The sequence below is a fragment of the Anarrhichthys ocellatus genome, unplaced genomic scaffold (genome assembly GCF_004355925.1).
Source record: "Anarrhichthys ocellatus isolate YVR2014 unplaced genomic scaffold, GSC_Weel_1.0 scaffold1, whole genome shotgun sequence".
Classification (NCBI taxonomy): domain Eukaryota; kingdom Metazoa; phylum Chordata; class Actinopteri; order Perciformes; family Anarhichadidae; genus Anarrhichthys; species Anarrhichthys ocellatus.
The window spans coordinates 10,335,425-10,350,631 of NW_022280031.1; the positions used below are offsets into that span (position 1 = coordinate 10,335,425).

Here is a 15,207-nt window from a genome sequence, read left to right on the forward strand (position 1 = left end):
GCAAGAAACAAGAAGGGGATGTGATGTCTGATACTTTTAACACAAAGCTTCCCCTTTACACCTGGGTGTGTGTGTGCATGTTTCTTACTTCCAATGCTGTCTTGGTGGTGCAGGTTGAAGTTCTCATAAGAATCCCATCTGACCACAGGGTCTGAGATGTTGTAGTCCACTTTGATGGAGGCATCATTCTTGCGGTATTGTCGACCTTGGAAAGCAGACATTTTACAATGAAGCATACGAACATGCGAAAAGAAAGAGAAGCTATGACAGACAGATAGCTGATAATATTCACCTTTCATTTTTTCCGGCCCATTGGAGAAGATAAACTCGACTGTAGCATCTGGAGGGAACCTGTCATCTACAGAACGACGAGCATAAAGGCAGTGACTAAAATATCCAGACTGTAACTACAGAGACTGATAATAACATTCACAAGAAAGTGCTCTTGACATGTGAAGTGGAAACACCAAAGTTAATAAAAAAAAGATCACCAACAGAGCATAACACTCAGAATTGTATCTGAATTTAGTTTGTTTTTTTACTTTCATGCATGCGTATGGGTAGGGTTATTTATAAATTGCATGCATGCCACAGCATGTAGCACTTAGAGCAACTGTCACACGACTGCTGCTTATTGAACCATGTACAAGCATTTCTGTTCCATTTAAAACTGACACTGTCATTTGATATTTGTATCAGAGTACAGACAAACACCGCAATGGACTGAAAGATAAGTGGGTCTTGAATTATACAGCCGTGTAAACCATTTCAAGGAAGCAATAGAAATATATAGGAGGAAGTTTCCATTTGTTCATTCATATGTATAAAACATATTTAAATTGTAGTGCAGTAAAGCACTGGTGTAGTCTAAACAACCTCCCAGCAGTGATGTCGTACTATAGTTTTCCTTATGTACATGTAGCAAAAATACCTGTCACTCTACTCACTCTCTCTCTGTACTCTCTTACTCTGTAAAGCATTCATGACTGTCCAAAAGCTGAAACTGCCCCAACTTTCTATTCCATGCATTTCCTAAGAAACTATTGAGCTTCTGTTTTATACCTGTGCAGGCGAGGTCCAGTTCAGTCTTGCCAAACCACAGCTGGGCTCCGTGGACAGTGCAGGTATGAAACTGGACTCTGAACACCACCTCCCTCTCTGCTGCTCGACTCCGCCGATGGTAACACTTTACCTGCAGAGACGGATTTAGGTTTGAAAGCCATGTGCAACTACGGAGGCTCATTTCACATGAACCGTCTCAAAATGGTGATATCTCAAAGTGTGAAAAAGGAGTAAATCCAAGTTATATTTGCTTTGTTACAATGCTCTTTTTAGTTGGATCATATATCGTTGGTGCATGTTGCTGCTGTGGCAACTGATTGCCACTCGAGACAAATCCAGTACTTCGAATATGTTTATCCTCTCAAAGAGACATGCAGTGATGTACTGTATGTGTACTGTATGTGTGGATATGGATTGGATTGGATTTAAATCAAGGTAAGGTTTCCAATTAGTGACACACAGTGCACAAAAAGCTATGGCTCACCATAATGTCCCCCTTTAATAAAAGTGCTGGCTCCATAGTCACACTCAGCTTCCTTGCCCTGGAACTCTGGGGATCACTGGACACACACACACAGACACACACACACACACACACACACACACACACACACACACACACACACAAATACACTGAATAAAAAACGGCCACACCAGCTCAAACACACATAAAACCAGTCAAAACATGTCTCAGTTGGGTACAACAGTGGTAGACAACATTTAACTTTAACATAAGCACAGACCAGCCTACACCTAAACACAGACAGCAGCCTGTATAGACAATATCTGTCAGTTGGACAGGGGAAGGAAAAGAGTCTGCCCACACGAGGTGAGCTGTAAAACGCAGTAACTGGACAACTGGCCATGTACTTACTAGACGCCTGAGGTGTAGACGAGCTGCAAGGACTGATAGATTTTCAGGAATGGATAGAAACCTGTATATACAGAAGAAGTTGGAGAAAAATGAGTTTGTAGACAAAGGCTTTATTGATGGTAAAAACATGGTAAAAAAAAGCTGAGAATGATGCTATTATACAACGTTAGTTTGTGTAAAACTGACCTCCTCCGGCCTGAAAGTTTGGTAGTGATGGAATGAGGATCTGGTGGAGGAACAGGGGACTGCTGTTCATTTTGATGGTACCTGACAGCAACCCGCCAAAGTAATAGATGTACCTGAAAAAGAGAGGTGAGGAAATGTATTGATGAGAGCATGGAGCGATTGAGGCGAGCAGCACAAGTAATACAAAGATATATGAGTGTGTTCCCACCTGTTCTGAGAGGGCTGTAGGGAAGAGGAGACTTTGTCTTCACAGAACTTTCTCATTGCTAGAGTGGTGAGAGCCTGGTCCGCTCTGTGGACACAACCAGAGATTTGTTAACAAATGCTTTAATACAGAGTAAATCATGGTTGTTGGTGGTGACTTTGCCGACCAATTTAGTCTCTTCTAAAATAGGCTTTATGGACATTTCCATTTTCTCTGGTTAAAGCTTGCCAACAAAAACCAAGATGCGAATGCACTAACGACAGCATCTAAGGCTGTGAAGATGAGTCAATGAATCGATAAGTCGAACAACAAACTTGATAATCAAGTAACAATAAGTCATTTTTAAAAGGAATACTTCAGAAAAAAGTAATTGGTTTCAGTTGATTATTTGCAAGTTTTCTGAGCCTTTGTGATAGTGATAGAGATAGTAATATACAAGTAATAGATTTGGGTTTTGGACTGTTGTTTGGACAAAATAACAAGATATTAATTACGCCGACTGGGGCTCTATTATGCCATTTTTTCATTTTTGATTTTTATTCATATTATAATATAGACTAAATGATTATCGAAAAATAATCATCGTTAGTTGCAGCCCTCCATTGATGACATTGACTGAAGGTGATTAAAAGGGTTTGGTCTTGATGACAACGAAATATGAGAATATAAAGACATTATGGAGACACAAAGCTGCGTGAATACAAAATGGACAATTCATCTTTACACGTGCTGGTATAACGAGTGCCCTGATCGATTGATAATGATGCAGATTACCCAGCTGATATCTTGCTGTAGTGCATGTAGGCTGCCACAATGACCCCTGTCTTCCCTTTGTTTCCCTGTCAGAACACAGATCAAAGTGATGAGGAAATAGGTTTTCCCCACAAATTTTTCACAGCAAAGCAAGCAGATGTGGATTTAGGTTGCACTGACCTTGCAGTGGAGGACCACCACATTGTGGGGGTCAGAGGTCAGCCACGTCTCCATGGCTTTACAAACAGCACAAATCCTGTCGAGGGGTGGGGCGTGAACATCAGGCCAGCCGTAGTCCTGCACCTGAACCGCAGAGGAGGAAAGATGTTTTAAATTCTGGTTTTCGAATGAGTCCAAACCGTCTATTAACCTAGAAAATACAAAGTTCTCACTCTATTGATCTGTTATCTGTGAAGATGTAAATATGAGTACCTTTGGGTTAAGTCTGGTGATGTCATGTCTCTTCTCTGATAAATTCAGTAGCTGGAAAAGGCAGAGACAAAAAAGATATGACAAATCTATTTTTATATAACAACCACAAACTGAGCAAACTCAATTCAAAATAAGGACTTAAAGCAATAATCTTAGATAGTTACACAAATATGCAATGAAAGCGCGTTCAATTTATTTTAATAAAGCTTTTAATAGCAGCCATGACTTCATTATTAAGAAGACTTTTCTTTATGTTTTCAGTTTTCATGACTCACCAAGAACTTGTCCTGGTGCTTGGATTTCAGCATAGACGCCACTTCCTGCAGGTTTCTGCGGTAGTGCTGCTCCTCCAGGTCCGGCAGGAAGAAGACAGAGATGATTCTCTCCGTGATGTAGGTGAGGTCAAAGTCATAGTGGCGCTCCATCACATGCTCCATCACTTGTTCCACGCTTTTACTCCTGGACATTGTGAGAGTTTTAGTGCAAAACATCCATCAAGTGTTTAAGCTCCCTAATGTTGATTATACTGTGCATTTTATTTCTGTGGATCCATTTTACATATCAAATATCCTTTTCTTTTCTTTAATGTGTGATTCAGGGTTCTTGGTACCTCGGTATGGAGCCTCTCTTCTTCTGTAGTGTAGATTTAGTGGAGCCGTGCTGAGAAACAATTAGAAAAGAGTAACTCTACTGCAATGATTGTTTGGATTACATAGTATAAAACTACATGTACACACTCACCAGGTCTGGTGTTGAGGTACAGGTGGGAGTCACCTGAAAGAAAATGAGCACACGGTTGATTTTTGCAGCAGTCACATAACCATATACACACGCACACACACATACACACTTGTAATAAACCAGCACGTGCCAAGTCACGTGTTTGTTTTAAAGCTCTTGGTCCTTCTCCAGCAGCGCAGATTCAGGGATGGAAGGAGGAGGAGAAAGGATGAAGAGCTGATGGAGAGGATAAGATTCATTCCCACTTTCTTTCTGTCATCTGCTGCAGCTCCTTTGAGGAAGAGACTGTCAGCACAGATCTGACTGTTCCACATGATGGCTTAGTGATGCACGATGTCAGAAACACACACACATACACACACACACACACACACACACACACTGGTGCACACTAATAGACACATACAGATAAAGACAAAAAAAGCGTCAGAAATGTAAAGAACTTGAGGACATTGACTTGACTTCTTTGAGTTCTTCTTTTGCACACTGTATAAATGGTGTTTACTGAGCTGACCATGCAGGCAATTAAATAAGAATAACGGCTCAGTAAAATAAGAGACACAAAATAAAAATGATTGATTGAGTTTTTTCGCCTCGTAAAGAAGAACGAGAGGAATGAGACTGAGAGTGATAAAGTTTACTGGAGGAAGTCTCCACATGTGGCGTGCAGTCCTTGTATTCTAGCCAACAGTATATTGCCAAAACCATAAACACACATACAGTATGCACGGAGAAAGAGTGAAAGAGGGACGCTGAGGTCACTCAAACCGACTACAGCCACTACCTTTGGATAGTTTCTTATGAGGATAACAGTTTACCCTGAAGTGACAAGCTACTAACTGCTATGTCAGTATGTCATGTGTTATCTTTCTGACTCATTTGATGGTCTACGATTCAAATCACATCAAATGATTAAAAACAACTAGAAACGTATTTATAACACAACCTAACAAAAGGAAAATGAAGGAAATGAGCTGACAAATGAAATCAAACGTCAGTATTGCAGCACATCTACGGGCTCTGACTGTAAACCGTGACAGGTGAGACCCCTGTCAACTTATGACCTTTGAACTATTCCATGAGATTGATTGACAGCTGAGCTGCCCTCTGTGGCTGAGTGCTGGGCAGTGCTGACAGGTGTCAGGCAACAGGTCAACAAGTCAAATTGCCTGCAATCACAATGATCTACAACTCAGAAAAACAATGGCGACCACGGAGAAATACATGAGAAGAAACCGAGGTACGATCAATACCGTCGGACATTTTCAATGCTACATTTATATATTTCCATTTTTTTTGATTTATGTCACAACTTACTGATAGATGTTGGTTTTAAGCTAGTTTGTAAACCATCCCTGCTCTATCTTTGACCAAAAGTAAGGAACATGTTGCTCAATACGATTGATTGTCAGGCAAGTTTTGATCTGAGCTCCAGATACATTTGATCGTGAGGTTATTTGATTTCGGTCCCTGACACAGTGGAGGTTGGCTTAGTAGTCTTTGTTCAGATTCAGAATAGCTGCGAGTCTTGTAGGTATATCATGTCAACAACATTGTTGACTACATTAATAATGTAGAACATGATACTGATGTGACTTATAGAAAAAATTGGCAGCTGATTTGATTTGCGTGGTCTGTCCACCCAGCAGTATAGCTACTGTACTGTAGTTTTATTAACTGAGACCAATGTATGTTTGGAAGGTTCGAAATTAACACAAACAACTTATTTAATTAGTTGCTAATTTTCAAAATCTTGGAAAACATTGCAGTCATTTACATGCTGTTGTTAAATCAAGTTTCTGAATTTCTCTCCAGAGAAATAGTACATACACAACTTACACAATTTATTTCACTTTATTTAGGTGTTGGCACATTTCCAGGATAGGAGCAATGGCATCCTGGAATGTTCCATTTGATTTGATTGGTTTCTTTAAAAAGACTTCAAAAAGATTTTTCATGCGGCCCGAAGATGGGTTTTCTCTTACATGGTATAAACGCAAGTGGCAGCTTTCTTATTTCATTGCACACACACACACACACACACACACAGACACGCACGCACACAGACAGGAGATAGCAAACGACATTACAGAGGGGACACAGACAAAGACTGACAGAGAGTTTGGGACAGTGTGATGGGGAAAAAGGAGGGAAACATATATGGACATTTGATCCAGGGAGGAATGAGTGAAGGAGAAAAGGGTATGCTCATGCTGTAATAGGTTGCATGGCAGGGAACAATCAACAAAATATGCAACTGCTGAACTGACAAGCTTATGTCGTTGCGTGACTATCGTCATGCAAGTCTCACACAGACTGACTAAAACTCTGTATTTGTTATTTAGTTTTTATTTCCATAAATCCATAGTTTCTTGGATCTCTAGTCAATCAGTTATTTTCACATTCCACCACAGATCAAGCATAATCTGTACTTTCCAGTGTGTTAATGTACAATGACAGATCACAAGCATGTTATAAAACCTACAGTAGAAAATGAAAGAACACAGAGAGACAGCCATAGGGATAGAGATCTCCTCTCTTAATAGGTTTAATTATGGTAGTTAAGTGGATAAAGTGGTCGGCTCCAGGAAGGAACAGTAGGAGACAGAGACAACACACATGTACATACATGTGTGTAAACACAAACATGCACACACACAAACGTCGTTCACACAGAAGACGAACACTGTTGAACTGGCATGCACACCAGAGTCAACAGGAAGCAATTTGCAACAGGAAGTCAGCACTGGTCAACCAGGTTCCCACGTGCACACACACACACACAGGCACACAGGCGCACACACACGCACACACACAAAATGTATACACGTGTCTTTGGTGGCTCTGCCAGCCTCAGGGTCTTCATTAATGCATGTGGACTGTATGCTCGAGCCACTGGGATCAGAGCCATCTGGTTCAGTTCGTCCTGTTCATCAGCTAGCGTTTACTGAGGTGCCAGTGACAGCACTCGATCCCGTCCCCAGGGACTGACTCACTGGATCTAGAGTGGGCTGGATGTCTGGTCAGTTTAGTGGTTCAGATTGCCTTGTTCATCAATTAACACTTTTTACATTTATTAAAGCAAAACTGGCAAACATTCTTCAGTTTCAGCTTCTCGAATGTGAGCGTGTGCTTCTTTTCTCTGGGATAGATGCAGCTATTGCAAGCGGCCACTTGCCTTTGCTTTGCACGAAGACTGGAAACAAGGAAACAACTGGCTTTACTTTGTCCGAAGTTTAAAAAGTCCTCTTTCCACCACCTCTAAAACTCACTTGTTAACACGTTACAGCTTTAAAGGTGCTGGTAGGTAGATGTAGTTACTGGTAGAGCCAGGCTAGCAGTTATGCGCTGTTTCCAGTTTTCCAGTTAAGCTAAGCTAAGTTAAGCCAACTAGCTGCTGGCTTCAGCTTCATATTGAACCGAGAGTTATGAAAGTGGTATTGATTTTCTCATCTACCTCTGGGAACGAGTGCAATACAGGTATTTTGACATCTTCTTGGGCTCTTGGAAATTGTGATGGGCATTTTTCACTACTTATTGACATATACTGTACATCTGACCAGCAGTGCAACAGTGAATCTTGATTAAGAGTTTCCTGGCTGCTTCACAACAGAGTGACTGTGGTTTGAATCTAAAAAGTTGTCACTGCCACACCTTGAATCATCACTCCTATTCCAGCGAGAGGAAACCCAACACAGAGATCTGCCCAGAGAGCAGCGAAAGTCAATTGCAGTGAAGCTGGAGATAACTGTAAGTGTTTGAGACAGGGGTGTCTGTATGCCGTCCAGGAGGAGCGAGCTTCATTCTGACAGTCGACTCAGAGCTGACATCGCAGTCTGGAGAGGGAGAAGTGAGTAAGCCTTACCATTTGAAAGTGGAAAATCAAAGTAACCATGACTAATTCCAAGTTCCATGGTTTCACAAAAAGACACTGAAGGCCAAAGTCTAAAGTAAAACTCTGAGGCTATTTGTTTTCTTGCACTGACTGTTAACATTTCACCCAGGGCTCTAGAGGACACATTTAGGAGTGGCTGTTATAAGAGGCTTCACATGAAAGTGAAGTCTCTTTCTTCTCTGCCTGTGTTCCGTTTTCTCTCATCTTTGATCCCTCATTTCTGCATTTCTGAGCCCCTGCTGTCTGTCACTCCCCCCTGTCCTGCCACCTCGCACACTCTGTGTGTCTCTCTACTTTTAGTGCCTGGGGAGAGGATAACCACACTCATCCCTGCCAAGAGCTACAACATCAGATGACACCTCGATAAGCATCACTCACAGCCGGGGCAAGTCACTAACCCGGCCACGGAGAAGAAGGGAACAAAAGGTAGCACAACTCAAAGCAAACACACAAACTGTCCAGGGAGTGGAGATATAGACAAAGCTTTGAAGGGGACATCAGGAAGACGTTATGGAGGAAAGAGGAGAGGTAAACAGAAAGCGAGAGCGAGCACTGGAGAGAGATGTCAACAGCTGAACACGCTGACCACTGACACACAGCAGAGAGATTTCACTGAGCTATTTTGATAGAGCTCCTTATTTTAGACCATATGTCCGTCAGAACACTTAAAGGCTCATTTTGTCTATTTATCCGTCAGTCATCTCACAAATCCACTTGCATTTCTGGCAGCAGCAGCAGTGATATTTTAAAGAGACCTGGCAATGAATCTGTACTATAACTCTGTCTCACTGCATCACGGCAAGATGCATTTACATTTTCCTATCGACATTTAACGTCCAATAATTAAAAATAACACACTTTTATCACAACCTACTGTCTGTATTGATCCAACACATGAATATTCAAAATAAATATATTATAAAATGATGCTCAAATAAGCTTGAATTGTATTAAAGCCTTTCCAAAGAAATATAGGAGCTGTATAATTCCTGGAATATTAAACAAGTCTTGTTTGGCTTATGCTCTCAGGAAATGAAAAGCAATAGGTAAATATAAACACAGTGCATGCATCCGTGTGTGTGTGTGTGTGTGTGTGCCTGCGTGCACTGTCCCTGTAAAAATGAATTATTGATAAGACTAGTAAAGCAGTCACATTAAATTAACCATGATAATTATTTGTACACAGTGCATCATGCTGGTTGTAAATAGCAGCCACAGTGTGGCCACCTTAATGAAGTAACACAGATGCTCATCTGACAGGATAGATCCACTTCAACCACCATCCCACTGAGTTCTCCATCTGTATCGACTTAAAGCTCTTTCTACACTCCCACTGATGTGCAATGACACGTCGAGCTGCCACAGGAAAGCATTTCTACCCGGTCTCCCGTGGTGAGACACAAACAGAACAGGAGAGGTGGGAAAAACATGGCACTTGCCTGATAGGAGAAATAGCCACAGAAATTCACAACTTCTGCTATAGACCGATAAATGAGTGGATATTAGCACACTGCAGATACATCGGTAACGGCGTAAATAACGCCCGATAAGTAACAACGTCTGAGGTATTTTAGAAAACTGTTCCACTTGCATTAATAAGGACTGATGGACAACACTAATATATACAACACTTTCTTATTACACAAGCACATATTCCGTAAAGCATCATACTTGCTATATCAATTCATAAATCAGCTAGAACATTAGCAGAACAGCTGGTGTGTATGACTAAACACAACAACCATCTGTATTTCACTACGCAACATTAGGATCCATCAGATTGTGTTAGGACAGCTGAGCCTGGGATGCAGACATTTGTCTCTGTCAGGTGTCCTTTGGTCATAGATGGTTGTCTATACACAGACATGTAGACACAGTGTTGAAGGAGACAGATATCCTTCAGGTGATGGATACTGTGGGAAATTGCATTCTTTCAGCAGCATACATAAGTGACACAGAGTCGATGGTATAAATGTTGATGAAATTAAAAGCAAGAAAAAGCACGAGCCGGCATGCCCTCAAACACATTAATCTATCCCCAAAACAGTCTGGCACAGCAGTTTTACAATATTGTACATTTACGGGCATGTATAGGAGCATATAGAACAGGTTTTGTTACAGTTCCTGTAATTTGCTAACCTGCATGAATACTGAACTATCTCATTAAAAAGTAAATCTTTCACTCTCGGGTATTAAAAATTAAAATCTGTGTATTTTTTTGTAGGTCACAGCAGGAGTCTCTGCTTATATTTTCTGCACTTGCCTTAATCACAGTCATTGAAATCCTCTTTCTGGGCAAAGCAAGAGCTCTCTAGCTCCTAAATGGAATTATGTGCACACATGCATCACATGCCGCATTATCAGAGCAAACACTGTGAAGAGGCTTTAAGGTTGTTAGCTTGCTACTCAATAGAAAAGAAAAATACAGAAATGAAAAGTCAAAACTCATGTGCAGAATACATGTGAATAAACTAAACCCAAAGCTTTACTCAGTAAATACAGAGAGTGTTTTTACCTCTCAACAAGCAGCTTCAGTCTTCCCCTCTGCCTCTGAGCAGTCCTGTCTGTAGACTGGGATACACCACCTCCCTGTCTCTCTCTCTCTCTCTCTCTCTCTTTCAAACAAGCTCTCACTCTCTCTCACCGACTCCCTTTGCTTCCCTCCCTCTCTCTCTCTCACGATAACACACACACACACACTCCCACTGTGCTGCACATGCAACATAGCTTTTCCCTCTCACTATGCCTGCGTCATACATACAGAGACAGTAAAGCACGTCGACTGTGCAAGTGCTTTCCCTTGGACGTGCACTCACACACACACATCAATACGTGCGGGCACTGGGCAGCCCTGCAGAGTGCTGATGTCCAGTGACCTCTCCAGTGGCCGGAGGCTGAGAGAGAGAGAGATGACAAGTAGCAGCGGCACAAAGAGGCAGGAGTAGATGGACTGCACAAAGGATGCACACAAAAAAACAGCAACCTTGGAACTGAAAATAGTTGTGATTGTTATGGAGATGGTAGCTGGCATAACACACTGATGAAAGCATTTAAGACTTGAAAAGAAGACAAAAAATACCACGGAAGAGGTGGGAGAAGCTATAACTGTGACTATAAAACATCAGGAAAAGGAGAAATCTGACGGAGATGAAAGGTAAAAATAAAGATGATGACAGTGAGATGCAAGAGATAAAAGAAGAAAGGAAAAAAAAAAAGAAAGGAAGCAATATGTTGACATATGAGAAGCACAGTGGGAGCACAGCGTGACATGAAGCCCAGAGCAATTTGTAGCCCCGACCCAATGTTCCCCTTTATTTATGAATACCCCCAAACGGGACTGATTACACACACTCACACACGGTCGGCCTCCCCAGCTGCCTCTCACTTATTTGCGTCACCCTCCCCCCCCCTACACGATCACTCACTGGCAGGCATCTACGGCACTCTTGTTATTTTCTATATTTACCCACTCAGACTTCTCCTGTGCAGACTGATCATTGTCCCGTGTGACGATGTCCACTCTCGTCCACGGCGCCTGCCTCTCCTGCAGCAACCAAGAGTTGTTTTTGGCTATCGCGGTGGTGACCACGGGGACGAGTATGACACAAATAATAATCCTCTTTTAATACATGCTGCGAGGGCACAACAGCTGATTGTGCCCAGTTATACGCTGTTACAGTGCGTGTGTGTAGGAGGAGGAAGGGGCACCACCCCCAACCTGACCTGAAGATCTGAGAAATAAATATGAATGCAGTTTCTTTCTGTGTGTTTGTGCACAACAGCACAGTTACAGCAAGGTCATGAGCTCACTCCGTGGTGTGTGACACTGAGCTGCTGTGAGCGGGGTCACGGGAGAGCAGGGGCAGCTACTGCCAACGGTTTGACATAAGCTGTGGACAGAGAGAGAGAGCGAGTGCTTCCCTCTCACTCAACGCAAACACATCCTCTTATAATGGAATAATCCACTCAAAAACAACAAAGAGCAGGCTCCTTGTTCATAACACAGTCGTTTGCATGGCAGTCGTATCTATTGAGGTCGCTATCTGTGTAGACAGTTGTGTCCCGGCCTCCTTTATGATGGATTTTACCTCGTATGGTTGTTTATGGTGGCAGTGCAAAAATGGTGACAAGAAGCTATTTCTCTTTGATTCTGAGGGAGTGACAACAACACCTCACTTTCACCACTGATGGACTAACAATGCCTCTATTGCTTAAAACAGTGATGAAGTGTTCACCTGGGTTTCCCCTTCCTATTCCCAATAAACCAGGCCATTGGAGTATTGCCATTTTGCATTAGCAAGCAGCGGTTCTTGCAAACAAGTAGCTTCCAGTTGTCCCAAGCCAGTTCATTTATGTACTTGACTTTCTTATTACTATAGTAAAAGTGCACAGCTACTGATCTATTACAACTTGACAGGTTGGCACACAGCCAGTTTTCCTCTTCAAAGGTGCCATCTCCCTGAGCTGTGCTGCCTCTTGTGCTTTTCTTCTCCTGACCCCCACTGAGACAGCTCACAGGCTAATGCCCTCTTATGATCAGCCTAAGAGCACTTCTCAGAGACAACGCTAATGAATTATTATATATATATTATATTATTATAATGGAATTGTGTAAAGTAGTATTCTTTAATAAGCACAAATGCTTCCTATCAAGCCGTATTACAGAGACTTCACAGAGACTTCCATAGTGTTTGAGGACAGGAGCTCCTGCTATGCCACGTTAACGCATGACTGAATTACTCATAGCAACCTGGCTGGTTGCAGTTTAGGGGGGGGGGGGGGGTGGCCTTCCTTTAACCATACATCTAGGTCAGTGCACATGGCTTACTCCACTTAAAACTCACATCTGAACCTCTGACACAGGAGCACAGTTTGCTCAGGACAGGAGGAAGGTAGAGTGAGGAAAGGTTTGGCTTACCTTGGCTTCGCATGTCTTGTGAACCGCAACCTTGCACTCTGCACACAGAAAGGAGAGTGCACGTATTATTCTGACAGTGAGCTTTGAGAGAGACAGAGAGAGAGGACAGTCAGGGTGACCTCATCTATGTGAGATCTATAGGTGCGCATCCACACCGGTCAGTTGTATCTGTAGCTGACCTGACTTGAGACGTGGACTCACCCTTGCAGAAAGCCCCGGGGTTGTCAATGTTTTGCTTGCACACATCGCACACCCTTTTCCTCTTGAAGCTCTTCTCTGTGAAGGTGTGGCTCCCCGTTTTGACGAGCTGCAGAGACACAAATCTATCAAATGAGTCGAGGTGAGAGACGCTTCCGCTCATAGGAAGACATTCACTTAATCATTGATTAGACTGAAACCATCTGAATGCATTTGTGGTTGTAAAATATGTTCTGCTTTAATGTGTCTCGAGCATTTTATCTCAGCATTGGACGGTCACCGTCCCCTGTCCGGCTGCTGTCAGAGCAGATGTGCGCTGGTTTGGTGACACACTAGCATGAGCACTGATGTTCTACCTACTGTACATTCAGCTTCCTCCACTAAAGACTCCCGTCATATCACCCTGTGTTTTGAGGAATCCTGTTGTCTCGTCTCTTAACTTGTCCTCATTCTGTCTTAGTCTGTGGGGCAGCTGAGATGATGAAAAACAAACAGCTTCCTGTGCTGCCATCCTCCTTCAATGTGCTGGGCTCAATGTAATTGAATAGATGCACACAGTGTTCTTTAGTGGTATCCTTTTGATGCTGTTGGCTTTCTTCAGGTTGCTGGGCTGGGTGTACCTGCCACATGGTTTACCATAACATTTGGTACAGACATTCATGTTCCCCAGAGGATCAATTGTAAAAACTTTGGTGATAACCTGACTTGTCCTATAGGTGCAAACATCAGGTCAAAATTAGAATTCGTCCAATAATTTGGTTTATAACTGAACTCTTGCAAAACTAATTTGGAGTCGATTCCAGCCGTGTGTATTTGCATGGAGGAGAATTTCCACTCCTCCAGCATCGAACAGCCTCTCTTCAGCCTTTCCTGTGAAAACAGAGTCTGTGTTTCCATCTGGTGGATGAATCGGGATAGCATACTGCACTCATCCTAAAGGCATTGACCCTCAATACAGGCATGCGTCCCCATTTATTTTAATGGGAACATGTGTAAAGGTGTGATTGATTGATTTTGCAATAGTATTTAAATATAATTAAAACCAATCGTGACATTTAAACTAACTTAATTAAGTTGTACAGTTACCTGAGAACAAATGGCACAGATGGTACCCAAATGTAACCAAAAGGCCAATCTGATGATTCTGCCTCTACATGTCTCTACTAAAACCTCTCCAACTTTGATTTGCTTCACTTTATTAACATAATTCTGTGGAAACAGTAATGTTCCGATGTGGTGACATGGTTTGCTGAAGGTTGCAACTGCATCATTCTGGGAGAGTGAAGTATAAAATTTTGATTGGCGGAAATTAAACCTGTAAATTATGCTGTGTCCCCATTTAGATTTAATCTGACCCGGTAACATATATACCGATGCTTTCACCTCAGCAGAAATCTCACAAGTGGTACCTTTATGATGATACCAGGATCATTCAAGTATACCTTGTAGTTGCAGAGATACACTCTAATCATTTTTGGGCATGTCATTTTTAAGCAGGGGCCTGAGCCAGGTCAAGATTATTGGCTGAAAGGTTTTATGTCCTAAAAATACCCCAAATGAACTGAATGATTCTCAGTAACTGTATCAATTTAAATGATAGAGGAGATATGAAAATAAAGCGTTAACCCTGGAGAAGAAATGTTTTTGTGCACACAGTGAGGGTATCTGCCCTAAAGCAAATAAGTAATGCCCTGAGTCATAACCCAAGGATTTAGCTTTTTATACAGCAGCACTTAAGTGTCCCAGTGAAAAGAGCGATAATGTTTATACAAAGCTATTAATGCTTTCCCAAAGCATTGCCTTTTGACAGCATGTGAGACACTTAAAACTTTCCTTGAGCACAGAATGAGGAGGCGCCTGGAAACATCAGGAGGGAGTGGGTGTTTGCACTGCGTCTGTGTGTGTGTGTGTGTGTGTGTGTGTGTGTGTGTGTGTGTGTGTGT

At 42.2% G+C, this 15,207-nt stretch overlaps 1 protein-coding gene across 4 annotated transcripts in view; it reads right to left on the reverse strand.

Annotated features, from left to right (window-relative positions):
• The window catches only part of LOC116385669 (tensin-2-like), a 28,499-nt gene that overhangs the window by 6,293 nt on the left and 6,999 nt on the right, over positions 1-15,207 (reverse strand). For 2 of the 4 annotated variants that reach the window (XM_031851342.1, XM_031851333.1), the window contains exons 2-16: positions 13,268-13,373; positions 13,067-13,104; positions 4,254-4,286; positions 4,123-4,172; positions 3,788-3,971; positions 3,513-3,563; positions 3,261-3,383; positions 3,102-3,166; positions 2,331-2,414; positions 2,123-2,235; positions 1,937-1,997; positions 1,547-1,622; positions 1,063-1,192; positions 293-358; positions 89-205 (exon numbers count right to left, since the gene is read on the reverse strand). In XM_031851342.1, the coding sequence (XP_031707202.1) occupies positions 89-205; positions 293-358; positions 1,063-1,192; positions 1,547-1,622; positions 1,937-1,997; positions 2,123-2,235; positions 2,331-2,414; positions 3,102-3,166; positions 3,261-3,383; positions 3,513-3,563; positions 3,788-3,971; positions 4,123-4,172; positions 4,254-4,286; positions 13,067-13,104; positions 13,268-13,373 (1,297 nt within the window). Of the gene's footprint in view, positions 1-88; positions 206-292; positions 359-1,062; positions 1,193-1,546; positions 1,623-1,936; positions 1,998-2,122; positions 2,236-2,330; positions 2,415-3,101; positions 3,167-3,260; positions 3,384-3,512; positions 3,564-3,787; positions 3,972-4,122; positions 4,173-4,253; positions 4,287-4,362; positions 4,406-10,663; positions 10,729-13,066; positions 13,105-13,267; positions 13,374-15,207 lie in introns of those variants that run through there. The other 2 variants (XM_031851350.1, XM_031851358.1) reach the window with 2 other exon arrangements.